The sequence below is a fragment of the Vigna angularis genome, chromosome 4 (genome assembly GCF_016808095.1).
Source record: "Vigna angularis cultivar LongXiaoDou No.4 chromosome 4, ASM1680809v1, whole genome shotgun sequence".
Classification (NCBI taxonomy): domain Eukaryota; kingdom Viridiplantae; phylum Streptophyta; class Magnoliopsida; order Fabales; family Fabaceae; genus Vigna; species Vigna angularis.
The window spans coordinates 32,648,645-32,675,369 of NC_068973.1; the positions used below are offsets into that span (position 1 = coordinate 32,648,645).

Below are 26,725 nucleotides of genomic sequence, written 5' to 3' on the forward strand. Positions count from 1 at the left end.
GCAACACCCATAAAATTATTGCTTGGAGTGGTGCTAGATAAAAAGAAAATGAGGGTTACATCCTGCACCTCCAAAATTCTCTAAACTACCTACACTATCCATAATTAAGAAGGTTTGAATATCTTTTAAAAAAAATTGAAAGTGGTAAAAAATTCTCACATGGGTGACTGCACAGATATTATTCCCACACTTATACATTTAAAAACTTATTAAATCAACTTTAAAAAAAATATACCAAAATTAAAAAACATAAAATTATATAAAAAATTATTACAAATTTTCATATCAATTTCTCTATTTACAAATTTATAAAATTTAAATATTTAAAATACATTGTTTATATTAACAAAAATAAATAATTATAAAAATTAAGTTAACTCATTTTATTAATTTTTTTATAAAACAAACCTATTTAAATAATATTACTAAAGCAACATGAAAAAATCAGAAAAACTCATAACAATTATTTTTTAACAATTACATATTATTTAATTAAATTATAAATTGCTAACTTTAATTTTATTAAAAACAGTTTTATTCCTGTAAGACCATGAAAAATATTTACCTTAATAGTAACAATTTTATTACTAGTAGTAATAAATTTCTTTGTGAATGAAAAATATAATTAATAAGTTTATGTAAAAATAAAATGTGGAAAGCTAAATAACAAATTTTGGTAGCTTAAATGGTAGAAAATTGTAGTGATTTCAAGAACATGGGTTCAAACTCTTTTCTACCTTTTTGTTTTAAAAAAAAAATTAAAATAATGATAGTAGATAAGCACACCACGTTTGAAGTCATTATTGAGATATCAGATATGTCAAGTGGTGATTAAAATATTAATATATTAAAATAATAAATAATATTAAAAAATTGTTAAATAGTAAAATTTTTGAACTATAAATAACCATGAGAGGGGAGGTTATTCTGCACAAAGAGAGGAAGAATCAAGTGAGAAATCTTGAGAAATAGAGAAGAAAGAGTTAGGAAGAAATTTTTAGTTGCAAGAAGAGTAGAAGTTCTGGTGGGTTTTCGGGGAAACAAATTCTGAGCAAGAAATTAAGTCTGGAATAGAGGTAGGGGAGCTAACCTTTCTAAGCTTTTATATTATGATTTAGTATTGTTTTATTACTATTCATGTCTTGAAATTCTGTGTGAATACTGTTAATGAAAAACATAGGTGCTTGTTATATATCTATCTATATCGAATTTCTGTGTTAATATTATATGTTGTTGTTTTGAATCTGTAAATAAGAAATTTGTTAAAACTAGTTGAGGAACACTTTGGCTAAGGAAAGACTTGGTACTTCAGTTGTCAATTGTGACGCACCTCTCTTTCCTGAAAGTCTACTCGACAAGTTTTTAACTTAAATCTTGTTGAACAGATTATGTACTGTTAAAATATTGTGCAATATATCTTGTTGGAATGAAAATTTATGATGAATTCATGTTATTGTGGTAGATATGGAATTATGAATTATAATTGTGATGGTAGGATAGAGGAATCTTAAAAACCGGAGTTGGTACATCCCTGATCATAGAGCAACCCTGGTCAAATCCAGTAAGTTGTGACTAGTCATATGTACTGGCGTTTATGGTGAGTTTGATTCATCAAACATTTGATTCTTCTCCGGTGACCATTTATGGTGATATTTTAGTATTGTTAATTTACTTTGTGATATATTCATTTTGTATGATTTCTGTGATGATTGTATTTTATTATATTGGATTTGAATTTATGCATCTGAACATGATATGAGTATTATGGGGAGATTTTGTAATGGTATAATATGAGTTGAGGAATATGAGCATGATATGAGTCTCGTGGAGAGATTCTGTAATGATATGGTATTTGTGTATATGTTGATGTTGAGGGTCCTGTTGTTGGAGGTTATCCTGATACTCTAATAATCATTCAGTCTCAAGTAGAGAAAGATGAATTATGTGGTGAGAGGGGTAGGAGGTCCTGGTCTATGTGCCGGTTTTGGACATAGTGTTGAGGACTAACCTTGTGGATGGTATGAAGTATTTTGGAAGTGTATTTGTAAGAAGAAGTAGAAGTCATCACAAGTGTATAACCTCCCGTGACCGCTCATCAACGTATCATCTGAATGATGTCTATTGGGTATTGTGGAATGAGTGTCTATTGAGTATTGTGGGATGAGTGTCTATTGGGTATTGTGGAATGAGTGTCTATTGAGTATTGTGGGATAAGTGTCTATTGGGTATTGTGGGATGAGTGTCTATTGGGTATTGTGGGATGAGTGTCTATTAGGGATTGTAGTATGATGGGATGAGTATCTATGGTGCGATTGTTGTATGATGGTATGAGGGTGTCTGACATAATTATTATATGAGGTTTGTTGAGTTTATCAAAGTAATTATGCATGTTTTATAAATGATTTGTTGCATGTTAGCTCACCCTACTTGTTTGTGTTTGTGTATGTGCAATGATCGTATAATTCGTTATACGGGAGCAGATGAAGGAATGACGTTTGATTCAGTGCCAATGAAGAAAGAAATAGAAGAATAAATAGAAAAATTCGAGTTATATTTATGAGTTTGTAGTTGAAATCTAAGTTTAAAACATTACGTAGATTAAGACAAAACGTCGGATATGGATATTCGATATATATATATATATATATATATATATATATATATATATATATATATATATATATATATATAATCGGATTATCATAGTTTTATTTCTTTTAATCAAAATCAGTTTTATTAATTTTAATAAACTTATAAAAATTAATTTATATTAATTAAAAATTATATAACTACATTATATACTTATACAAAATCATATATAATTTTAAAAACACTTTTAAACTAATAAAATAATTAAATAAATAATATAATGATATTTTATATAACATTAAATTAAACTGTAATCGTAAATGGTACAAATCGGATATCCAATCGATTTTTGTACATTCGGATTTGCATATCAGATAGAGTGATCATAGGTTTTGTTCTTTTGGGTGAATTTGGGAAGATGATTTGAATGAATTTGAGTGGATTTGAGGGTAATTTTTTAGTTGTTTTTTTGAGTGGATTTGTGGGTAATTGAGAGTGGATTTGGAAGTAAAGTTTGTCAGAATTAGTGTAAGATTTGATTGAGGTGATAGATTTAAAAAATTTGTTTAATTGGTAAAAATTTAAGATTACCAAAATGCCCCTAGTAATATAAAATGTTATTTGTTAATGTTATATTTAATTGTAAAAATGTTTATAAAAAGTAAAAAATTAAAAATAATAATTAAAATTAATTTTTTAAAAGTAAAAAATTATAATTTAGTAAAATGAATTTATTAAAAAAATTATAATTTTTAGAAGTAAAATAAATTTAGTAAAAAAGTTATAATGCTTAGAAGTAATTTGCAAAATGCTTAGAAGTAATCTGCAAACAACATCTATTACAACATCAATTTCTGCATTAATTTGCAATCAACACACACGAATCTTCGTTGTTGATAACAGAAGCACCAATCAAAAACTTCCAATTAAACAATGCAACACGGTCCAATTTAGGGGCCTCAAAATCAAGGGTTGATTAGGTTTAGGGTTTGGTTAACAAAAGTTTTGGTTTATTAGAACCTTAATCAGAGTGTAAATTATTGCTTTATGAGAAACCCAGATTTCTGTGAAGTTTGATTAAGAATGAGCTTAAATCCATGGACCCAATTAAGGGTCCAGCTCTCATTCCTTTGGAAGGGGGTCACGCTCTCAGTGGCTCATTTTGCTCTTTTTCCTTGTCCTCAAACGCGCACGGTAGAAGCGAAGCTTCTTTCCTTCTCTTCTCTCTTTCTCGCGAGCAGTAGTGAGAATGCGGTGATGGAGGAGAGAGACGCGACGCGGTTACGGCAAGATGCGACAAGGTTGCGGCGGAGGCGCAGCGATGACAGAGTGACGGTGCGACGAGGTCGTGACGACTACGCGAGGACGTTGGCCGTTCGGATTCGCGGCGCAAGTTTTCTTCTCCTTCATCTTCCTCTGTTTTTCGTTTGAGTTTAGGGATTTTCTTCTCAAAATCACCACTGCATCCCTGTAATACTCATCCACCGGAAAAAACCCCCGGATATGGTCTGCGACACGCCGTACCCTCCCACCACCCAGAACTCCCTCCCCTCCCTGCCAACAAACCCCATACACCCAGCCCGAAACCCGGGCAGCGAAACCATCGCCACCCACCGTACATGACATATGAGTCTTTGTGTACTAAATCAGCGCAAATCCTCGCAAATTAGCGAGATCACTTCAACATTGCTATCTCGCAAATCATCGTTGTTCCATCGTCGCAAATCGTCACAAATCATCGCAAGAGAACAACGCTCGTTTTCCAAATCCATCGTCGCCAATCACCGTGAACAATCAATTCCCTTCAAACGAACACACAGTTAATGTTGAAAACCATTTTTATTAATTTTAATAAATTAATATAAATTACATTATATTAATTAAAAATTATATAATAACATTATATACTTATACAAAATCATATATAATTTCAAAAATAAATTAAAAATAATAAAATAGATAAATAAGTAATATAATAAAATTTTACACAATAAATTAAAGGGTTAAATATGTTTTTCGTCTCTTAAGTATCACACGATTTTAGGTTTAGTCTCTACTCGAAACTTTGATAGTTTCTAGTCCTCATAATTTTGAAACTCTTACTATTAGTCCTTAAAATTGGACGGCGTTAACTTTTAGTAGAAGTGGCAAACGACAAGGTCACGTCTTATGCCAACTTGCCTCTTCACTCTCTACCACGTTGCTTGTGCTTGAGAACTTCGTTCGTCTTCTCCGGCAGAGTAGAGCCTAGCCTCCATTGGACCAGCCGCCGTGCTGAACCTTCCGCTATGTCCAAGGCGTCGCCGGCGACACCAATTGCCACTGAGGCCATTGCCGGCTCCGACGTCGATTTCTCCCTCCTTGCCTTTTCTCCGCGCGGGAGAGAGAAGCTCTCTCGTTCCTCCGCCAATTGTCGCCTGAGAGAACCCAGACAAAACCAAAATTACTCGACACCATTACCCGACCTGCAGACTCCTTCATAGTATTCAGAATTACATCTGCATATGCCCTCTTCAAAGCCACCATTTCCTGCATAACCAAATATACTGTTACTGGAAGAACCACAATTATCAAAACTCAATCACGTAAACATAAACACACAAAACACCAAACTTTCCCTGTTATTCTCTAATCAGAATTTGAATTTTAAATCTATGTTATACTGAAATTCAATGCAAACTTTTAGCACCCTAATTTTCAGCATTATCATAGTACGCAACAAACATGGTCACCCAAGAGTTGAAGTCTCTAACACGCATTTTGTCAAACATGTGGCGTGCATTTTCCAACAGGCCACAAGACACAAACATAATGAGAATCCGATTGAGGAAAGGCAAGGGGGGTTTCATGCCGCTCTTGGAGATGTGGGTGTACAACTCAATGGCAGTTTCTGGGTCACCGGAAACAGTGCACTCTTTTATCAATAAGGTATAGATGTCAACGAGTATAGGAAAAGGTAGAGCGTCCATCAAGTGCAATATGTATGAGGTTGTAGCCTCTTTTCTTTTCTTTTTCTTTGGCTCCTTCATGGTGAAAGTAGTTGTTTGAGGAATGAGGAGACACGGAAAAGTGTGAATGGGGTAGCGCAGCGGTGGTAGAAGCTCGAGTTGATGGCTGGGAGAAGGCAAACTACTTAGGTTGTTGTTCTTCAGATCAAGGTTTTGGTCGAAGAATAGGTGGTGGGTTGCTACTATTGGTACAAGTGCAGTGATGCGTACCATTCTTCAAGTGGTCAATGTTTCAGCCCCCTTCCACCCCCAGATTAGGGTTTGCCAGATTGAAGAAAAGCAACGTGGCAGAAAGTGAAGAGGCAAGCTGGCATAAGACGTGGCCTCGCCGTTTGCCACATCTACTAAAAATTAACGTCGTCCAATTTTGAGGACTAATAGTAAGAGTTTCAAAACTATGAGGACTAAAAACCATCAAAGTTTCGAGTAGGAACTAAACCCATCGGATATCCACATCCGATTTTGGTAGATTCGGATTTCCATATTCGATCAGCTCATCTCAAGTTTATTTTAATTTAAAAACAATTTTATTAATTTTAATAAATTTATAAAAATAAATTTATATTAATTAAAAATTATATAATACATTATAAAGTAATACATAAAATTAAAAAAAAATTATAAACTAATATAAACAAACAAATAATTCATAAATAATATAATTTAAATATTTGACAGAAATAAAGGTTAATCGGATATAAAAATCTAAAACTCTCATTTTCGGTTCTCAATAACCAATATGTGCATTTTCGAAAAATGAATCAGTTTTCTAGTGCGACCATGGAGATGAACCAAAAATAAAATACTAACATGCAATAATGCAACAGATTAACCAAAAATTAAATCTAACCTCTCTCCTGTAATATCAATGCGAGTACAAAGAACACCAAGAAAAACACTCTAGGAGCACCACCACAAAGCATCCTAAGTACACCACCATAAAGCAAGTCAAGCTTCCTAGATGCACTGCTCTAAAGTGCACTTAAAGACTACCAACCCCTCTCAAATATCTATAATTCTCAATATCACACTCACTCACAAATACTCAAAAGAAAAATAATTATCACAGAGTTCCAATTCAAATGGGGTGCTACGTCTCTTAATAAAATTTTGAAAAAACAACTTGTGGTGGGAGTAACCCTCAAAAGTGAATCGCTTGTCTCAAATCTGAGGCCCAATTACAATCCATAATGCAAAAGGCTAGCCCATATTATCAATAGCAAAAAAGGGGAAGACTTCTGAAATTTTGGGTGAGATATGTGTTTTTTCTCGTCATTTTTTCTCCTCTTTTTGTTTTATTTTATATTTATTAAAATTTACTCGACTTTTATTGTACTTTCTATCTTATTACAACATTAATTATATTTTTTTTCAATTACCTTAAAAATGTATATTATCAATTTCAATAAATTAAATATTATATTGATTATTTTTATTTTTTACTATTAATCATTGATTATCTTTATTTACATGAAAATATTTCACTTTTATATATTTTTATTTAAAATTTATATAGTTATACTTTTTTAATATTTGACATAAAAAAATAAGAATAAATATTTTTAATATTGAATATATGATAATTATGTTTCTCTTATTGTAATTTTTATTTTACTTTTTATAAATTAATTAATTAATATTAAAACATAAAACAAAAGTAAATATGTTTGTAAATACTTAATTTTATACTCACCAGATATGATATAAACATAAGTAAGGATGGTATCCTGAGATATAATTTGAATTGAAACAGGACTACGATGTTTTAAGAAATTTTTCTTTTATAATAAATTATGTCTAATTATTTTATTTTATTAATTTGTATATTTGAAATATTTGTCCAAAAAAAATTATCATTCTTATTTGTCCAAAAAAAATTGTTAAAAAAATATTTTGCTTGAAACAGAGCCCTGAAAGAATTTTACATTTTCCTTGTTTTGTTTACACGAATATATGAATTGAGGATAAATGGAAGGTTAGGCTCTGCCACAGACTCTGGAAAGCAGAGAGAAAAGGATGATGATGATGACGGGTTTACTGGGTTGTTCTTGCCAGAACCAAACAACTCTGAAACTGCCTTCAATTCCCACTTTCTCTTCCTTACCTTTCCTTTTCAAAAATTCAACCTTTTCTTTCCACAAATCGTCATTGCCACGTCCCATCAAAGCTCTCTCTTCTGCCATCCTCCAAACAGCTACTCCTAAGGCCCCTCAAGACCAGGGTCAGTCTCAGGGTTTCTTCTCTTTCACTTTACCAGCGGAACTCAATAATAAAATATCAATTTGATCCTTGCAGGTGTCAAGCTTCAATGGAAGGCCACGGTGGACTTCAAGTGGATAAAGGATAACAAGGAAGCCGTTGCTGCCAACTTAAGGAACCGTAACTCTGACGCTGATTTGGATCTTGTTCTCCACCTTTATGACGAAATGCTTACTCTTCAGAAGGTTATGTCATGTTATGTTTCTCTTCGATCCTTTTCCTCTTATTTAAACTACCTGTTCTGAATAGATTGAAATATAGCAGTCCATTAAATGTCTTGTTTTTCATTGATGAATACCTGCTGTTTCTCAGTTACGTAGAGCAAAGATAATGGGTGAATTTCTGGAGCTTATTTCCTGGCTTGTATTTGGATGAAGTTATCTTGTTATGCTTACACGAGAAATAAACCATCAATCTTGAGTGGTTCCTAAAGGAATAATTTTTGTTTAAGTAATCCCTTGAAATATTGAGTATTCATCTCCTTAGTTCATCTGACGTTAAGGGACTAACTTGAAAGAGTTTTCAGTTGTTAAGAGACTACATAAAGCCTCCTTGGACAAATTTGTCCATACGTACTTTTAGGAGAAAATAACTGAATGAGTTTTTCATTAGTTAAAATTATCTTATGCGTGAACTAAAATATAGAAGCTCTATCGTATAACTTCTCCAATTTTTATTTCTTTTTAAACTTGTGTATGAGGTAAATTTAGGTCATGGAGAAGTTTGTTTCATTTTTTCCCCTCTACTATGAGTGTTTTATAGGAAAGTTTGTCCACAGAGGCCCTTCATACGATTTCAAACACTTCCCATATTAGTTAGATAGTTTGTTTTACTTACACTATATATACGAGAGTAATAGTGCAGGGGTGGAACTGATGGTTCACTCTTAAACAAATAAGAAGGAAAAAAATATTGAGTTTCTTTATACACTAATATATTAATTTATGCACTTAATTTTTATAGCTCTTTCAACCAACTTCTCCAAAGAAGGTACATAAGATGATTTTTGCTCATGAGAGAAATTCAACTCATTTTACCTTCGAGTTTTTTCTCTTGCAAGTGTTTATGGAGAAGTTTATTAATATGAAACAAAAACTTTTAAGATTATGTTAAATATAAGCTACCAACCGTGGATTAAATGCTTGAAAGATGGGTATTGGTGTAATGTCTTCAGCTCTTTGTTCTCAATGGCTTGGCTAATTTGTTTCTTACAGATAGCAGGAAGTTGAGAGGGTTCGTGGAGAAAGAAATGCAGTTGCTAACAAGATGAAAGGAAAATTAGATCCCTCTGAGCGTCAAAGATTGATTGAGGAAGGTACTTTTGGTGCTATTTTTCACCCAACTTCATTTTGGGTTAATTTCTTAAGACGCTTTTTGTATGCAGGGAAGACTTTGAAGGAGGGACTTGCTGCTTTCGAAGATGACCTAGTGGAGCTTAATAATAGGCTTCAGCTGGAAGCACAGTGTATACCAAACATGACACATCCTGATGTTCCAATAGGAGGCGAGGATTGTTCCACCATAAGGAAAATGGTATTTCAGTTATACAAATTTCTTCCTTTCTTCTTCTGGAAGAGAAAAGTTGGTTGTTGATGATGTTCATGCATTGATTTATTTTCCTCAAATATTAGTTATTGTGAACGTGTAACATTTTAGGTTGGCAGTTCTCCAAATTTCAGCTTTCCTGTCAAGGATCATCTCCAACTAGGGAAGGAGCTTGATCTATTTGATTTTGATTCAGCTGCAGAGGTATACTTAGATTAGTTAAAGCATCATTTATTTGCCGCTTGGCAAAGTCTGGTATCAGTTTGAGTTGTAGGGTTATATGTGAAATGTTGCACCGTGACCCTGAAATGGTATTACAATCTATTAAATTAGTATCACTTTTATTTTCCAGGGAATGAATGCGTGCCTTGAGGTAGCATATTCTCTTATCTGAATGTAGCCAATAATGTTTTGTATATGACATGAAATTGACTAGGTCTTGAACTTTTCTAAAATTAAATGCTTCTTCTCTATCACTGTTATTGTATACAATATTAAGACCTCATTCTCAGTTCTAACTTTGACAATAACTTTTCATAATTAACTTTGATGGTGACTTATTCCTTACTTTTTATTTTAATCTTCAAGATGAAATTTAGATCCTCAAAAGAAGAACTAGGATATGATTGGCAGTTGACTTCAGTTTGTCTTTTGGATGTATATCTAACATGCTGCTTCACAGGTCAGTGGGTCAAAGTTCTACTACCTGAAAAATGAAGCAGTTTTGTTAGAGATGGCTCTTATAAATTGGACACTCTCTGAAGTGATGAAGAGAGGCTTTACTCCATTAACAACCCCTGAAATTGTGCGATCCTCTGTTGTTGAAAAATGTGGATTCCAACCGCGTGGAAATAATACCCAGGTTTGTGAGTGTGTATCTCTTAACAATGCTCTCTTTCTCAAAATTTGTTATTAAATTATTCTTGACCTTCATGATCATGGCCATAAGATTCATAGCTCATGACAAACATTTTTGCCAACCATTTATCTGCCGTTAGAAGAATGTGTCCTTTTAATCCTTCCGTTTCCATCTTGTTTTATATTTTGCTAGAGTTAAGGGCTACAAAGGTCGTACAGTTATAATCATAATACGGCTTCTAACCTTGTTTCATGATGCAAAACATTGCATCATCATTTAATTTTTCCTAAAATTTCCTTGTATGTCCTGTGTTTAATTAGATGATTGAAGTTCATAGCGTTTGTTGATGTTCTTGCCAAACATTGAACAGATTTATTCCATCGATGACAGTGACCAATGCCTCATCGGCACTGCAGAGATTCCTGTTGGTGGCCTTCATATGGATTCTATACTCTCTGACTCTTTCCTACCTTTAAAATATGCGGCATTTTCTCATTGTTTCCGAACGGAGGCCGGTGCTGCTGGCACTGCTACAAGGTTCGAACATTCTAGTTTTGACCAATGGATTTGAATCCCCTTAATAATTTTCAATCTTTTTTAATATACAGGGGGGAATAAAAACCATTAAATACTTTCTTTTGTTGCATGTATTAGATTGGACTTTACTAAATTTATTTAACCAGTTGAAATTCCTATTCTGAATGTCTTATAGTACAAACTAATGTTAATGTCTTCAAATATTTGGTTTTTCAACCTTTTCTGATCATAGTTGTCACTGACTACTGAGCAGAGGTCTTTATCGAGTTCACCAGTTCAGCAAGGTTGAAATGTTTATTTTCTGCCGCCCCGAAGAGAGTGAACATCACCACCAAGAGCTGATTAAAATTGAAGAAGACCTCTTCTCATCCCTGGGATTGCATTTTAAGTGAGCGCGACTACTTTTCACTTTTAGTTCTTACAATCTTTCTTCATTGTTTAACATAATTCCATTATTATTTTTATTCTAATAACTAAGCTTCTATGCAGAACTTTGGATATGGCCTCTGCAGATCTAGGTGCACCTGCCTATCGTAAATTTGATGTGGAGGCATGGATGCCTGGTTTAGAAAGGTTTGGTGAGGTACTGCAACAGCTCCTTCCTTTTCCATCTTGCAATGCACATCTCTACACTTTTTATGCCCATTGGGCTGAGATTCTTGCTTGAGTAGAGTGCAATGCCTGGAAGCATGGCTAGTCAAATTAAAAAAGTTCAAGATATTATTAAAATAATTCCTGCACAGAACTTACTATAATGTTAATATATCTGGAGTTTTTAATGTATTGTACCTGTTGATATGACCTCTATAACCCGTAGAGATACTATTATTGTGCAAGTATTAGTCTTGCTTGCTGTAAGAGAATACTGCATTTTGTTTTATTATTTATTTGTTAACAATGATTAGCAACTTGATGCTAATCCCATATACAAAAATCATGTGGTTTTCAATATAACTTGTTGAGCCTTGTTATTGTGACAGATCTCTAGCGCCTCAAATTGCACAGATTATCAGAGTCGTCGTTTGGGAATAAGGTATCGTCCTGCATCAGAAGCACAGGTGACAAGTGGAAAAAAATCTAAAGGCAATCTTGCTCCACCACAGTTTGTTCACACATTAAACGCAACAGCTTGTGCAGTACCACGGATGATTATATGTTTAGTTGAGAATTACCAACAAGAAGATGGATCTGTCCTTATCCCCGAGCCCTTGAGGCCTTTCATGGGTGGCCTTAGTGTCATATCCAGAAAATCATTGTAAGTGATCACAGTCTTTGTTTCCATTTGGAGGATGCTGTTGCGGCAGAGTATACTATGGTGATAGATGAGTTGAAGCAATTTTCATCAGAATGATATTTTTACAAATGATCTTACTGATTTTTTATCCTTACAAACTAGAGATTTTGTATTGTTACCCTTTCTTCCTCTGGAATGTAGCCACACAAATTTGATAATGCAACGTGTATGTAATTTTTTTATTGAGAAGGATAATGGGAGGGACATAATTTTTTATGTCTGCGAATCTCATTTTATTTGACATCTAAAATTATAAAGTCATATCAAACACATGAAAATATAGAAAGTTAAAACTATATAATTTCCAGTAAATAATTTTTTTTTATTATGGGTAAAAAAAACTTTTTCCGGAAACTTGTAGAGGAAACGCATTTATTTTCCACGTGTTAAATGAGCCGCCTGTATAGGTCCATATTCATGAGTTGACCATAAATCTTCCATTTATAAATTTCGTAATGCGTATTTTAACATCTCCAAATTTAAAAGGAGAAAATGAGATTTTTTTTAAATAAATAAAAAATTCATATATATATATATATATATATATATATATATATATATATATATATATATATATATATATATATATATTGCTGTTCCAAGCCAAAAACGATGCAGAGGGTAAAAAGATCATATGATGGGGAAAAAAAATTCTTCACTTCAGGACTAACCATATGAAACTATGAATTATGTTGGATTAATTAAAAATTGTAATCCCAATAATGAATTTCACGAAAAAACATATTTGCAGTGACGTGTGGTTTGAGTCCGTGGCCATATCTAAAATGCTTTACATAAACAAGGAATGCTCACTGAATGAATCAAAGAATCGTGCCTTCCAAAAGACCCAATCACACTCAAGAATCTAATCTAACGTTCTCTTCCTCACCAACTTCATATATCTTTCATCTTCTTTCTTTCCCCTCCCTACTTCCTTTTCTTTTCTATTGTTGTAATATTTTTTTTCAATATGTACAACACATCCTTTAAGCCATATGGATCCATTAAAGGAAAAAATATTTTGCTTTATCTAGCCTACCTATACCGAGAAGCGTTTACAGAGAGTGATTCTGTCCGACATAAACAACCTGGTAAAGGGTTTGCATAAAATGTTTCTTCTGAACGAAACCTGTCCGAGCCCTTTGTTCCAGAAACGGGTCCTTTTCTCTTTCTGAAGAAGCCAAGCCTGCTCAACAACTCATGATAAACACTATGTCATAACCAAATGTTTTCCTTTTTCATCAGCATTTTATCAAAATTCTTAACAAACTATATTCTTGTTCAAACTATCTAACTGGAAGAAACAAAACCAGAAACATAAATTAAACAAACTTGTTTGACGAATACATTAATGCATGTCCTATCACTTACCGTCTTCTGTGAAGATCCATAATTTTATTAGACAGTGTTTTCCCCTCGGTCATTGATCCATTTTTCAGTTTATCAAATAAACGAACAAGCGCTTTCCTGATAACAGAAGTGAGGTCACGCAGAAAGAACACCTTTGTAATGATGTACAACTTTTGAAAGAGAGTCTCACCTGTCAGGAGATATTGTTCTTCCTCTCCCGAGAAATCGACGATGCCCTTCAACGGCCTTCGCCATGTTTCCAGGGTAAGAATGTACAAACACATCACTTTCAACTGATACAATATAGTCCAGAGCAGCCATTTGAGACCCATGACTAGAAAAGGGTTCAAGCTCCTCCATGGATACCAACTTTTCCTGAAATTAGTCATACGTCATCAACATCATATCAATGCATTCTCAGATTACTTAAACATCATTAAGTTAAAATCTGTTCAATGCTTTATCAATGTATTATAATTGCCTACCTTGCTCATTAACAGTGGATAGCGGGATCGCAGGTCAGCCATATGGAACTCACCCCCATATATCTCCCCAGCGGCAATATAAATTGGAGTCTTTGATGGGTATCCAAGAGCAGTGAGAAAAATTCCAACTTCCTTTGGAGTTAAGGGGCAAAACCCTTTGGACCTCTCTTCTATGGGATTAATGTATTTTCTTTTCCAATAAGTAGTATTCTCTCTACAATTTTGGAGCACGACGGTAATTATAAAAAACATCAGATGTCAGATAAAGACAAAAAGTTTCAACAAATCATTTTGAAGCATCATCAATACCTGATAAACCGTAGCTCTTGAGATTCAACTTTAGATAATTCATGTGTGCACCCACTAAATGCAAGCATGTCCTTCTCATAACGTAAATGCAATGCAATATAGGGACCGAATGACCTCATCCTCTCCACTAATGTCTGAAAGGATCCGAAAGGTATTTGAAAATGAAAAAGAAAATCCTAAGATTAAGGACAGAGTGTGATAAAGCAATCAAAGAAACTAATTAGAGTTAAATATCAAGTTATATACTTTTCCCATTTTTTCAATACGAGGAGAGAAACGAAGAGCTTCATAACAAGCACGGCAGCGAAGCTTCTGAATATCTGGAGGTAGATTGTTATTTGCTAACCGAGAATCAGATTTTGAAGCTCGAATTATCTTTAGAGGATTTTAAAAACAAGATGGTCATACAATGTTAGAACTTAAAGTAAATGAATAGATCAAATACGTAGCTGTACACACAAACAGATTTCAATCAGATTACATACATTGAAACTATCCCACAAGGCAGCAATCTCATTCTCATAGTAATCCATACCAGACCAACTTTTGAATTGCATGACGATTTTGGTTGCTTTAACCAGTTCCTTCGGAAACTTCTTAATGATCTTTATATCATTAGCTAGAGAACTAATAAACCACTCATCATCGAAGATATCAGAGAAATTGCTGCAGATCAAATAAAAGGCTATAAAATAACTCATGTAAAATCCAAAATAGAGAAAGATAATAGAAAGATATAAACACAAACGAGATTCAAAACTTACCTAGTATCATGCCAAAATGATTTTTTATCAAGTTCTGGAATCACAAGAGTAGCATTTATGATACGAGCTATGGCTACCATATCACATATCTGTAGTAGAGGAAACAAACTTTCAGATTCTAGCAATAACAATGGTAAAGAACATCCAAATGTGACATGTACTGGTTTATGTTCTCTAAATTCAAGCTTTTGCAATCAAGTAGACACTTTAGCAAACTTTGTCCTGAATTCACGTGGAAGTAAAACTTCTCAGCAATTAAACTCGTAGAGAACTTTCTACAATCTAACAACAATCAAATAAGAAGATGAAAATTCAACATGGCATAAGCTAAGTCGCTCACACTAAAACTGTGTTTCATTATTTCATAAGAGATTTATTTAGAGAGAGAGAACCCATACCCCAGAACGCATTTGGTTTAGCCCTCCATTTGTATGAACTGAAAGGTAACCCCGTGACCTTGTCGGAGCTGGATAAACAGTTAAAACTTCAATTAAGGACTGAAACAAATCACACTCACAAATTGCTACACATGTGCAAGTTTATTACTTGTGTAATTAGGAGTAGGCTTCGTGCAGGGTATAAACCCGTGATTTGGTGGAGGCTTCCACAATTTCTCGTAGTCTGACTCCTTTCTTGAACCCTTCAACTACAAAACCAAAGGAGTGAAAACAGAGAAAAAGATGCATGCATAATTGCTTTGCATAATTTAAAATATTTCTGACAAATATAGCTGACAAGCACTAAAGCTAAACCAGACAAGTCATTTGACCGTACAATTTGACGAGATCAATAAACATTACCGCTTAGAAGTGAGCAGAACCAAAAGAAAGGCAGTTAACAAAGAAGAAGTCCCCCAATGGTAGACAGGAAAATAAATTAAGAAAACAAAAAGATTCTGCATTAGGATGGTTTTCCAACAGTTAGCAACTTAATCAATAATAACCAAGTGAAAATAGTACATTTATGATTTACCTCATTCATAATACATAATTTTTGGAAAAAATATATAGTATTACTACCCAGTGTATTTCATTTCATAGTCACATTCAGAGCATCACAAAAACAGAGAGATCAGCAAATAAATTCTAATAGAATATAATGATTGAAAATACAAAACCTTGGGAACAGAGAGCGGAGTCTTGAATAGATAGGGCGGAACGAGTTCTCGAGTCCAGCTTTGCGGGTCATAAAACTGTCAAATTTAGAATTTGACAAAAAAAAGATAGAAACAAGAAAAAAGGAACTTTGATCAGTAAACCATAGAGTAACAACTGAAACACCAGAATCTTCAAAAACAAAACCCGAAAGCCAAACTTCCACATTTCAGAAATTGTAGGCTCTAATGGCAATCTAGTTAAGTCAAAATTACTGAAAACCGAATCTTTTCAAAGAGAGCCACGTAAAATAGATTCATTGTGATTGAATTAACAAAAAACAGAATCTGTTAGAGGCAAAAAACAGTTACAGGAGACGAAAGAATTATGGAGAGCCCTAAAGAGAGTATTTTGATTTGTGGGAAAGAAAGAACAGAGGAACAAAGAGAAAAGGCAGACCGAGGGGATCTTGTCACTGAAGTTGTGATGAGTGGGCGAAGGAGAAACGTGAACGTGAACAAAGAAGAAAGAAGTGAGAACTATGGAGAATATTGAGGCGGCGAGAAACCTTCTGAGCATGCCCAGTGGAACCGTCCGACGCTTCTGCTGCATTGGTCCTCTTCTCTCTACACTCAGCCAGGAAACGCGGAAACTCGTTATTTTTACTTTTAGTATTGAATGAATGAACGAATGAATATGATAAAAGGTAGAAGAAAACAAGGTTGGACAGTTATGTCAAGAAGAATGAGATGAAGAGTGTGAACCTCGGAGTGTGGGGTTCTTCGTCTTCTTCATGGTTTGGTTTGCAGTAAGGAATAAAAAGCGCTGCTCTGTTGCTGTTCGGTTTTGGCTTTTTCTCAACGTCGTTTGCCACCTTGCACTCCTCGCTTTTCGCTACTTCTCCTTCTTTATGTTTAAATATAATTATTTTATTATTATTAATATTTATTTTCACTAATATTTTTTTTAAATTATAATTAAAATTGTTCGTGCTTCATTCATGCTGGTTTCAGTTGCAGATCTCCCTCGCCACTCCCGCAAATCTATAGTCGTGGGAAATCAATTTTGAATTTCTGGAAAAAAGTTAAACTCATTCTATAATAAATTACTTATTTTTTAAATAAAAAATATTCATTAAATAATAATGATCAATGAAAAGTAGATTATATAATTCAAAATTATCCAGAATTTCAAATTTATAATTTCCAAAACTTGAACCAATTACATGCTTACCAAAATAAAATATATTAAAAATCTTGAACCTTTTCTTAAATAAATTTTGGATTTAATTTGTATAGTAGTTGATTAAAATATAGAGAAAAATGAATGTAACGAACAGCCGTTATTATTTTTTAAATATATTTTGGTAGGTTACTAGTTTAAATCTAAAAACGAGGTTTAAACTTTAAATATTCCATCGCACTAATCAATTGGTATGATGCGCATATTATTTGGAACTGACTACTATTATTCACTTTGTCTCAAATTTTTATCACTTTCTTACTATTTATTTTTACTATGTGAAATTAAAATGGTTCATTAAATTGAAATAACTGGTTTGTTATAACTATAAGTTATATTAGGATTTAAGTTTATAATAAATAAATATTTTAAACATGTTTCTTAAAGAAGTGTTTATATTTATGTAAGTAAACAGTTTTTTCTTTGACTAGTATTAAACATTAAATATTCATTACAGTTCACATATAGAATAAAGTTTAATCAAATATTTGTCTTTTACTTGACCCCATCACAATATTATTATTTTATTAAATAAAGTCAATTCAATGGTTAAGAGTTTAATTTTGATGCTTTATCAACAAATCTACAATGAGATTAAAGAAAATAAATACAATAGAGATTAAACTATTTTCAAAATATATAAGTATAAGGAATTTTTTTTAAGTTATATTTTTATAGAAGTAGAGAGAGAGAGAGAGAGAGAGAGAGAAGGTGTAAGAGAGGAAAACAATATCAAATCACACAATTGCAATTCACCATTGAATATCTTTCAATTTGATTATCTTTTTGAAAAATTTACCTTTTGATTTGAAAGTTACTTTCATATAAATTATATTTACAAAAAAATTATGCTAATATAAAATTATTTAATACTTCAGTTGCTTGATAAAAATGGACATAATATATATATATATATATATATTTTTTAAAATATAAAGATGGTGTTTAAAAAATCATGCTAATATACAATTATTTCATACCTTTTTATATAGACCAAAATCAACTTAATACGTATTTTTCAAAATATGATAAAACATAGATTATTTCTGACCTTTTATTGTTTTTAATTTTAACAAAATTTAATATAAATGATTATAATAGTATGAAATATAATTTAAAACAAAAAAATATACCTATTCCAAACATGTAATAAACGAAATTTGCAACAACAAAAAAATTGTATGCATAAAAATTTGAACATTGCAGTTGAAATTGGATCTAATAAAAATTAATCGTCCTAATTATAATCAGTAAAGAATTGAATTGATTATATTAATATTATTTGTTATCTGGTGGTAGGTATTACTGTGTGATAATGTATTTTCTGCACAGATTTTATGAGGAAGTGGAATTATTGGTTGGATTGAATTGAAGAAAGTAATGCGCATGATGAATAGATTGATTGGAGCAAAGCACAAACATGACACTTAAATATGCTTCTGCATTTACATATTCCATCTTCATCATCATCATCCCAACCTGGGAATAAAAATTCTCCTTCAACCTCTCTTAATTTTACCTACCAAAATGTCTGGTGTTGTTATTTTATTATATCTTTTTAAAATATATTGATTTTAATATATTAAATAAACTAATATATAATTTAAAATATAAAAGATACATATATATATATATATATATATATATATATATATATGAGTGTGTTATTTTAGTTTGTAGTTTTATATAAAAAATTTCTTTTTTTGTTACAAATTTTTCATCTCTCTTATAATCATTTATCTTATTTTATATTTATGAAATATACTCTAATTTTCTTCTTATCATAATTTTGTGAGTTTACCAAATATTTTTTTTTTCATATTTAAACATTTATAATCTTTAATATTACTATTATTATTTAAAAAAAATATTTGACTCTCAATTTAAAATATTTAATGGTATATACCTCATTGAATAGGTAATATAAAAAGTTATATTTTTTATTCTCTTTTTATCGAACAACTTTTGTTTATATATATATATATATATATTATTAAATGATTGATCAAGTTATATTTAAGATGGACATAGAATCATTTTTACTCTTTTTTTTTAATTTTTAATTTTTGTTACTTTTATGTGAAATATTGTTTTGATGATTGTTTATATAGTTATTTTTATTTTCTAACTTATTTTATAAATGTAATTTTATCATGTACAAAGACATTTTATTACTATAATATAATAATGTAATTTTATTGTTATGTTTTTTGTTTATCATCAATATAGATTGAAGTTCAAAAGATAAAACATATATATGTTAAATTTTAATTATTATTACTTTAATTTTGTTTATTTGTATGATTTCTTTTAAGTGATGTATTATAATTTTTATTCTTGTATTAAAAAATATTTAATTAAAAATTAGAAAAATCAAATAAAAAAAACATTTAAAATATTTTTAAACTTTGATTTTTGTTTTTTTAATAATTTTAAAAAATATTTTTTTTTTTAATTTTATCAAGTTTGTTTCATTAACCTCTGCAAACTCAGTAAATATTTTGATTCTTAAGAAATTTTGTTTAATGTTTTAATTTGAAATGTATATAACTATATTTTTTTATAAATATTTGATATTAAAAATATAAGATTACCTCCTTTTAATATTGAATATTTAATAATATTATAGTTTATTTATCGTGATTTTCATTTTTTTATAAAATTAATTTTTTAATATTGAAATAGTAAAAAACAAATACAAACACGAACATGAATGTTAACCCTTACTTGAAAGATGAAAATGCTATATTTGTTATATATGAGTACGAAGATTTTTCTTTAAAAACAAATATGAGATAATAAAACTCGTCTTCACCGTTCACATTTTCACTCCTAGTTTGGTTATAAACCTAACTTTGAAAATGAATAAATATACTTTTATTAACCTAATTGCATTAATATTTCATGATGTTTAAAATAATATTTTAGTTTCACGTTAAATTTTTTACTTTTTTATTTCAATTTATATGTCAATTTAGATTGTCATTTAATATATAAAATGTTGAGTTTAGAAGACTATATCAATTATTTTTTAAATTTAAAAACTAAAATGTAGTCAAATTTTTGAAAGAACGATTCCAAATTTAGAAACTAGATATATATAACTTAAATTTATTTTAAAAGTCTAATGAATTTTAAAATGTTGAGTAGATGGAGAGAGAGAAAATAGAAATAATTAAGTAACAGTTAAGTATGTGCAGGTAGAAAATATGAAATAATAATAAAAAGTCGAAGAAACAAAAAATATATTTTATATTTTGTATAAACAAATGTTAATATCAATCTTAATATTTTTAAATTAATATCATTTTTTAAATTTATACATGTGGAAAAACAATTTGTGCAAGGCAAGAACCTCATTCATCTTTGCTCCCATGTGATACTGACACATAAGTATTTTTTGTTTCAAAAATAAAAAGGTGATATAAAATAGTTCGTCGTTAGTTTCAGAATCAATTAATCAGAAAACCTTTTGAATAATTTACATTTTCGAAAGTCGAAACTTTATTCTTCTCTGGAGCATATCTCATTTGCTGTTGCACCTGCCATTCAACCATGTCACAAATTAGTTTTCACCCGAGTAGAGAAAAAGAACAATTTATTCTTATTGGTTTGATTGTGATGAAAATAAATAATTTTTTAGGATTAAAAAATATTTTTTATTTTTAAATTTATTTTTGAAAATTACATTTTGTTTTTAAAATAATATATATTTTATTTCAATACTTTATAAAAGTAAATAAAACATTTTCTTAACAAACGCTACATAAAGATTATATTATAATTGTCAGAACCATTAAAACGCACTCACAAATCCCTCAGTATTAGAATCATTAAAACGCACCCAAAAACCTCTCTGAGCAGACGTCAGGTGTCAAACAACGAGGATTCAAAAATCAGATAGTGGAATGCAGGTGTCAGCAGATGAGCGGACGTCCGTTTTAGGCAAAACTAAGTCTTGGAAAATCACGTCACGCTCTATCTGCATGCATCTTCTTCTTCAAAAATCTGACCTTTCATTTCTCCTCCTTCTCTCTAAAAAACTCTCCCTTCTCTCTACCGAAACTCACCATTTTTCTACTCCAAACTCCGTTCAGGCACCGTAGAAGCACCCCCGGCGTCCCAAGCTTCAGTTTGATCCGATCAGTTTCGAGTTCTGATCTGGTAAGTCTTCTTCTCCGTTAGTCGTTCGTTCACTGGCACATGCAAACCAACTTCTGGTTGCATGAGTCCATAGTTTTATTCTGAAACAGTTGGTCTGTTGTTTGGTTTAGTTTAAAGGATTGTTGAGCGTGAGGGTAGAAGAAGTTTAGTCAGGCGAACCCCATTTCTGCCTCTTGGAATGTTCGTTCGCGCTAAGAGGTAAGGGAAACTTATTTAATTTAATTTGTATGCTGTTGAAATGTTTGAACGTTCGTTATTTGATTGAATGAATTGAATGTATGATGGTTGATATGATTGTAGTACATGAACGTTAGTTTATTTAATGAGTGAAAATGAAATGTGACTAAGTTAGGTATAATGTATGAAATCTCTATGTTTGGGTGGTATGAAATATGAATGTATAAAGTTATGAAACTATATGATTATAATGAGTTGGAATAGGAATAATCCTGATATGATTTCCCTAAGAAAGTGTATGTTCGTTACTGAACGATCTTCGACCGTTCGGTAATTCTAGGAAACCTAGTTAGAAGTGGATTCTTTCATTTGGGAATAATCCTAATGTAGGACGAGCGTCTGCATTTCGAATTACTATGCTTGAGCGTTCGGCCAAGTATAGCTGTGTCTTGGTGTTCCGTTATAAATCTAAGTATCTTAAGATATATATATATATATATATATATATATATATATATATATATATATATATATATATATATATATATATATATATATATATATATATATATATATATATATATATGTATTTGTATATTTCTGTTTATTCTTAAACACTACTCCAATAGTATCTTATTATATTTATCAAGCTTTCTAAAATAAGTTTAGTAGTGCTCGGTCTTACACCAAGCGCTCATTCTATTTCATATAATTTATCTGATGAAAATAGCGTTCGTCCAAATTCAATAGAGTTTTCTCTTTACCATGCTCGGTCATTGACTGGCATTCAGTTTTCTTGATGCTAATTTCAAATAAGCTAAGTGTTTACAAGTGTTAGGTTTCTTCACGTGAATCATTATAAGCATTAATTTCGAAGGTCTTGAAATATCCTTATTCATTGGTTTCATTCTGGAGTCTTCGTTCTTGATTTGGTCTTTTTGATGTTCAATTGAAATTCTCAAGAGTCAATTCATCTAATTGGCTCAATGTTGTAATTGTCGTTCGTTCCATTTGTTTATGGCGATTTATGATTGTACTCGTTATTTTTCCTCAATCCGATATCAACCCTTAAATCTTAAATCCATTCGGGAATTTGAGACCTCTCGGTCTCGTCCTATATTCGGTCTCGTTCTGAGTTCAGGTTGAACGTCCGTTATTTGGAATACTCATAAATCTTTGTACGCGTTGGTTCAAGGAGATGTTTATTAATGAAAGATGAAGAAAATGTGATATGGTAAATGTTGTGAATTATGGACGAGCGTTCCGAGGAGGAACGACTCATGCGTGAATATTGGAATTTGTAAAGTTTGACTATGGGTAAGCTAAGTTGGTTGTTCATCCTGATGTTCCGTGATTACTCATCTTCACGTAGAGGAGGGTAGGTCATGTGTGGGAACGGCAGGAGGTCCTAGTCCTTAGGGTTACTTTGGACAGATAGGGCTAACCTCGGGTGACAGCTGTTGAGGGCATCCCAGTTACTACATCACCCGGGTGCACGAACGCCTGTAGCTACATAGATTTCATACAGTTCGGACAGTCAGTCTATTAATAGGTTTTGTATGATACATATGTTGAATTTATATTGTGTGTGGATGGTTTGAAAATGTATGTTATATGTGACTTAAATTATATAAGCTTACCCTGTGTTTTTTGTCATGTCTCGTTATGTATGTCCGTCTTGTCGTTGCAATGATCATCCGTGTGGATGTGAGCAGAAGGGGACGCACTGTTGGAAGAGGCGCTAGAAGAAGAAAATTTGGTTGAAGTTGAAGTTAGGACCGAACAGTAGGGCGTTCGGTCAGTAGATTAAGTTTTTGTAGTAAGGTGGTCGTTCGATCACTTTAACTTTTGGTTATGTTCGACGATCAGTTTATTATTTTGTAAAACCGTTCGGATAGTTGCACCGATGTACAGTTTAACTTTGTAATTTTTCTTTCTATAAGGCCGTTCGGCCAGTAGCATTCGCTTCCTAGTGTAAGACTGAACTGAAATATTATTAAATGTAATTATTCTATCATATAGTTTATTGCTGTATGTTTGGGATGTTACAATAATCTGATTATTTTATAGTTTAATAAAACTATGATACACACTTCATAAATAATTTATAAAAAATGTTTTACATATTTAATTTAAAAAGAAAATATAATTTTTTAAAATATTTTAAAAACGAATTGAATTAAGTAAAAGAGTAATACCAAAGTGATATGGTTATGATATTGGTATGGTATGGGAAACTTGTCTACATGCTATTACTCTTTGCTCGATCCCTTCACATATAATTTAAATTAGGAAGTAAATATAAAATATAAAATTTATAAGGAATTGTACACCAAATTTCTTTAGCTGAAGTGTCATTTTAATGTCATCGCAAAAAGTTGTCCAGCTAAATTGTCCTATTTTGAAAAAGAGAGTTGATAAGTTATAATTATGCAAAATAATTCCATACTTTTAAGTAGGAAATAAATATAACGCTGATAAAATAAATCACCACGCGATTAATTCTAACTCATAAACTGTTCCTTTGTTGAAAGAGAGAGTTGACAAGGTGTTAGTTAAATAAATTTATTTTAAATATTAATAATAATAGTAACTTTTAGAATTTATAGGTAAATTAAATGGTAGTTAAATGAAATATTAGTAAATTATGCACTAAGTATCCAAATAATGTTTTTTATAAGATAAAGTATAAGCTCAAACAACACACATGGTTATGTAACAAATAAATAAAAAAGGAAACATGTATATAAAAATGGAAAAAGATTACTGACTTTTATTTTATTTTATTTTTTTCGTTTTATTTCGATCATATATTTTATTTTTTATTTGAAAATTTATTATTATTATGATATTTTTCATCTCAAACAAACTCGTGGATTGAGATTGTGTCAATCTTCAAATTTGTCCCATCTTATCCACTCAATTATATTTTTGTGAATTAATATCTTGTTAGAACTTAGTAATTAACAAGTAATCGATGGCATATGTATAAGCCCAAACTAAATTGGATTATGCTACCGACCCACTCATATCACGTACAAGGCTTCTTTTTGCACCCTCAGAATTTCTCCATGCACATCAACGGTTTGTGAAGCCTGAAATATCCCAAATATATAAAATAAACTTATGCCCTCTATTTCTTCTCTACACCTCAACCCCTTAGGATTATAAATTTGTTACAAAACAAAACTAGACGTAGTTGCGAAGCTAATTTTTGATTTTTTTTTATGAGAGGCTAATAAGTTGGAAAATTTGATAAGAATATATGACTTAAAAGAATTTTTGGACACATGAATGATCATTTTCATTAAGGATTTATCCACAATGTGTATGTAAATTTCTCAGGTATATAATGTATGTGTAAATTTTCGAGGTACAACATGAATGTCTCTATATTAAAGAATTTGGAATTAGTAGGAATAACTTTTTTAAAGAGTAAATATAAATTCAAGATCGAAGATATAGAGAGAAAAAAATAAGTAACAGGGAAAGGAAAGATATGTGTGTTATGTGTCTTTGGATGTGAGAAAGAGCACCTATTTATAGGTGTAAGGGGTATAAATGAGTGAAAATATCTTTAGACTTGTGGAACAAGATGTGTAGCATTCAAAAATTGGTTGTAACAACTTCTTGATGCATAAACAAAAGGAAAAACATTTGTGTAGTTCTTATAACTATGTTGCAGCCATATAAGCTTTATTCTTTTGCAATATAATGAATATCATAAAAATTCCTCATATATTGCAAAAGATAAGATACAAAAAGAATGAAAGAAGAAAATTATGGGTCTCATAAGATGTAATGCGTCATAGCTGGTATAGCAAACTATATGAATCCGTTTTAGATCGAGAAACTTAACTGTAGTTGGTATAACAAATTATATGAATCAAAAACACTTGATATGTGTTAAAGATTTATCAATTATAATACACCCCACAATCCTTATTATTATCGTTGTGTTGTATTTACTAGACCATATGTGCGTCTAGTATTCATGTGTTTTAGAAATCATGTCAAAATCATATGTAAGCTCTCTACTCGACACTCATAAAGTGATTTCATCAAAGTATATGTTACAATCATATACCACCCGTAAAATATATGAAAATCATTAAAAACTTTGTTTAAACTAAAATTCTTATACTATATAAAATTTTAATTATAAAATTTAACTTTTAAATAATACAATTTCTAACACTCTCCCATAGGGATGACAACGGGTCGGGTCGGGCACGGGTAGTGCCTACCCGCAACCCGACCCGCCGGATAAAATCGTACCCGTTATCCAACCCGCTACCCGCCCGATACCTGTTTAAAAAATACCCGCGGGTATTTTAAAACCCGTGGGTACTCGCGGATACCCGCAAAAAAAAATTTAAGACATTTTAAAAATAAAATTTAAATAAAAATACAAAAATCTCTATATATATATATAATATAACTTAAATTAAATGTAAATTAAAATTTAATTTTAATTAAATTTAAACTAATAAAATATTATTTTATTTTTTTTTAATTAAAATATATATAAATTATTTTTTTTTAATTTTTTGCGGATAACGGATGTCCGCGGGGCAGATAGTATACTATCCGTACCTGATCCGTTTAGAAGCGGGTATTAAAATACTCGCTACCCTTTATCCGCGAGTAGTAAATATCCGCAGATAATTACTACCCGTCACGGATTTTACCCGCGAGTAAAATTGTCATCCCTACTCTCCCACAATTACCATTACTTATTTATGCCAACTTTATATTCTATTACAGTCACATAAACTTCTTTTATCATATATTGATTATCACAATAAAAACAAACCAGATTAAAAGTTTTAATAATTTTTTTGGCCTTCGTTGTTGAGGAGGGAAACAATACTAATGAAAATAATCAGTACTCAGAAACTTTAAGTAACCCATTTGAAAAAAGGACAATGCATGCGTTAGTATTAATTCTTATAGAAGCAACAGAAAGTGATTTCATAATTATTATTTTTTTATTCTTCATCATACTGTCAAAACTCAAACCGTTCAACCATATTCAACATGATCTAA

The 26,725-nt window shown here is 31.2% G+C and overlaps 2 protein-coding genes across 5 annotated transcripts; one reads left to right on the forward strand and one right to left on the reverse strand.

Annotated features, from left to right (window-relative positions):
• The first annotated feature begins 7,541 nt into the window (after positions 1–7,541).
• Positions 7,542–12,307, forward strand: LOC108331861 (serine--tRNA ligase, chloroplastic/mitochondrial). Of its 4 annotated transcripts, XM_017566847.2 has the most exons (10): positions 7,544–7,818; positions 7,893–8,041; positions 9,078–9,171; positions 9,241–9,389; positions 9,513–9,605; positions 10,084–10,263; positions 10,631–10,797; positions 11,051–11,185; positions 11,287–11,380; positions 11,778–12,307. In XM_017566847.2, exons 1-10 carry the CDS (start codon positions 7,614–7,616, stop codon positions 12,054–12,056), a joined length of 1,545 nt encoding a protein of 514 aa, XP_017422336.1. In that variant the 5' UTR covers positions 7,544–7,613; the 3' UTR covers positions 12,057–12,307. The 4 variants fall into 4 exon arrangements, with proteins under 4 accessions (XP_017422334.1, XP_017422336.1, XP_052731805.1 ...); XM_017566845.2 differs by having other exon boundaries at positions 7,542–7,818; positions 9,078–9,389; XM_052875845.1 differs by lacking the exon at positions 7,544–7,818 and having other exon boundaries at positions 7,901–8,041; positions 9,071–9,171.
• A 382-nt stretch (positions 12,308–12,689) lies between these two features.
• LOC108331158 (O-fucosyltransferase 7) lies at positions 12,690–16,957 on the reverse strand. The gene is made up of 13 exons (XM_017565798.2): positions 16,858–16,957; positions 16,553–16,719; positions 16,117–16,191; positions 15,546–15,645; positions 15,398–15,465; positions 15,000–15,088; positions 14,721–14,901; positions 14,482–14,610; positions 14,236–14,369; positions 13,927–14,140; positions 13,632–13,816; positions 13,463–13,558; positions 12,690–13,277 (listed from the first exon to the last, which is right to left on the reverse strand). The coding sequence occupies exons 1-13, from the start codon at positions 16,886–16,888 to the stop codon at positions 13,127–13,129; spliced, it is 1,620 nt and encodes a 539-aa protein (XP_017421287.1). The 5' UTR covers positions 16,889–16,957; the 3' UTR covers positions 12,690–13,126.
• Between the last annotated feature and the right edge of the window lie 9,768 nt (positions 16,958–26,725).

What these genes read in the sequence shown, in the direction of transcription:
- LOC108331861 (XM_017566845.2), top strand. Translation starts at nt 7,614, where the DNA reads ATGATGATGATGACGGGTTTACTGGGTTGTTCTTGCCAGAACCAAACA. An exon ending in AAATGCTTACTCTTCAGAAG is followed by an intron (nt 8,042 to 9,077) that starts GTTATGTCATGT and finishes TACAGATAGCAG; the next exon opens with GAAGTTGAGAGGGTTCGTGG. An exon ending in ATTTTGATTCAGCTGCAGAG is followed by an intron (nt 9,606 to 10,083) that starts GTATACTTAGAT and finishes GCTGCTTCACAG; the next exon opens with GTCAGTGGGTCAAAGTTCTA.
- LOC108331158 (XM_017565798.2), bottom strand. Translation starts at nt 16,888, where the DNA reads ATGAAGAAGACGAAGAACCCCACACTCCGAG. An exon ending in GAAGAACCCCACACTCCGAG is followed by an intron (nt 16,720 to 16,857) that starts GTTCACACTCTT and finishes GGCTGAGTGTAG; the next exon opens with AGAGAAGAGGACCAATGCAG. An exon ending in ATGGATCTTCACAGAAGACG is followed by an intron (nt 13,278 to 13,462) that starts GTAAGTGATAGG and finishes GTTGTTGAGCAG; the next exon opens with GCTTGGCTTCTTCAGAAAGA.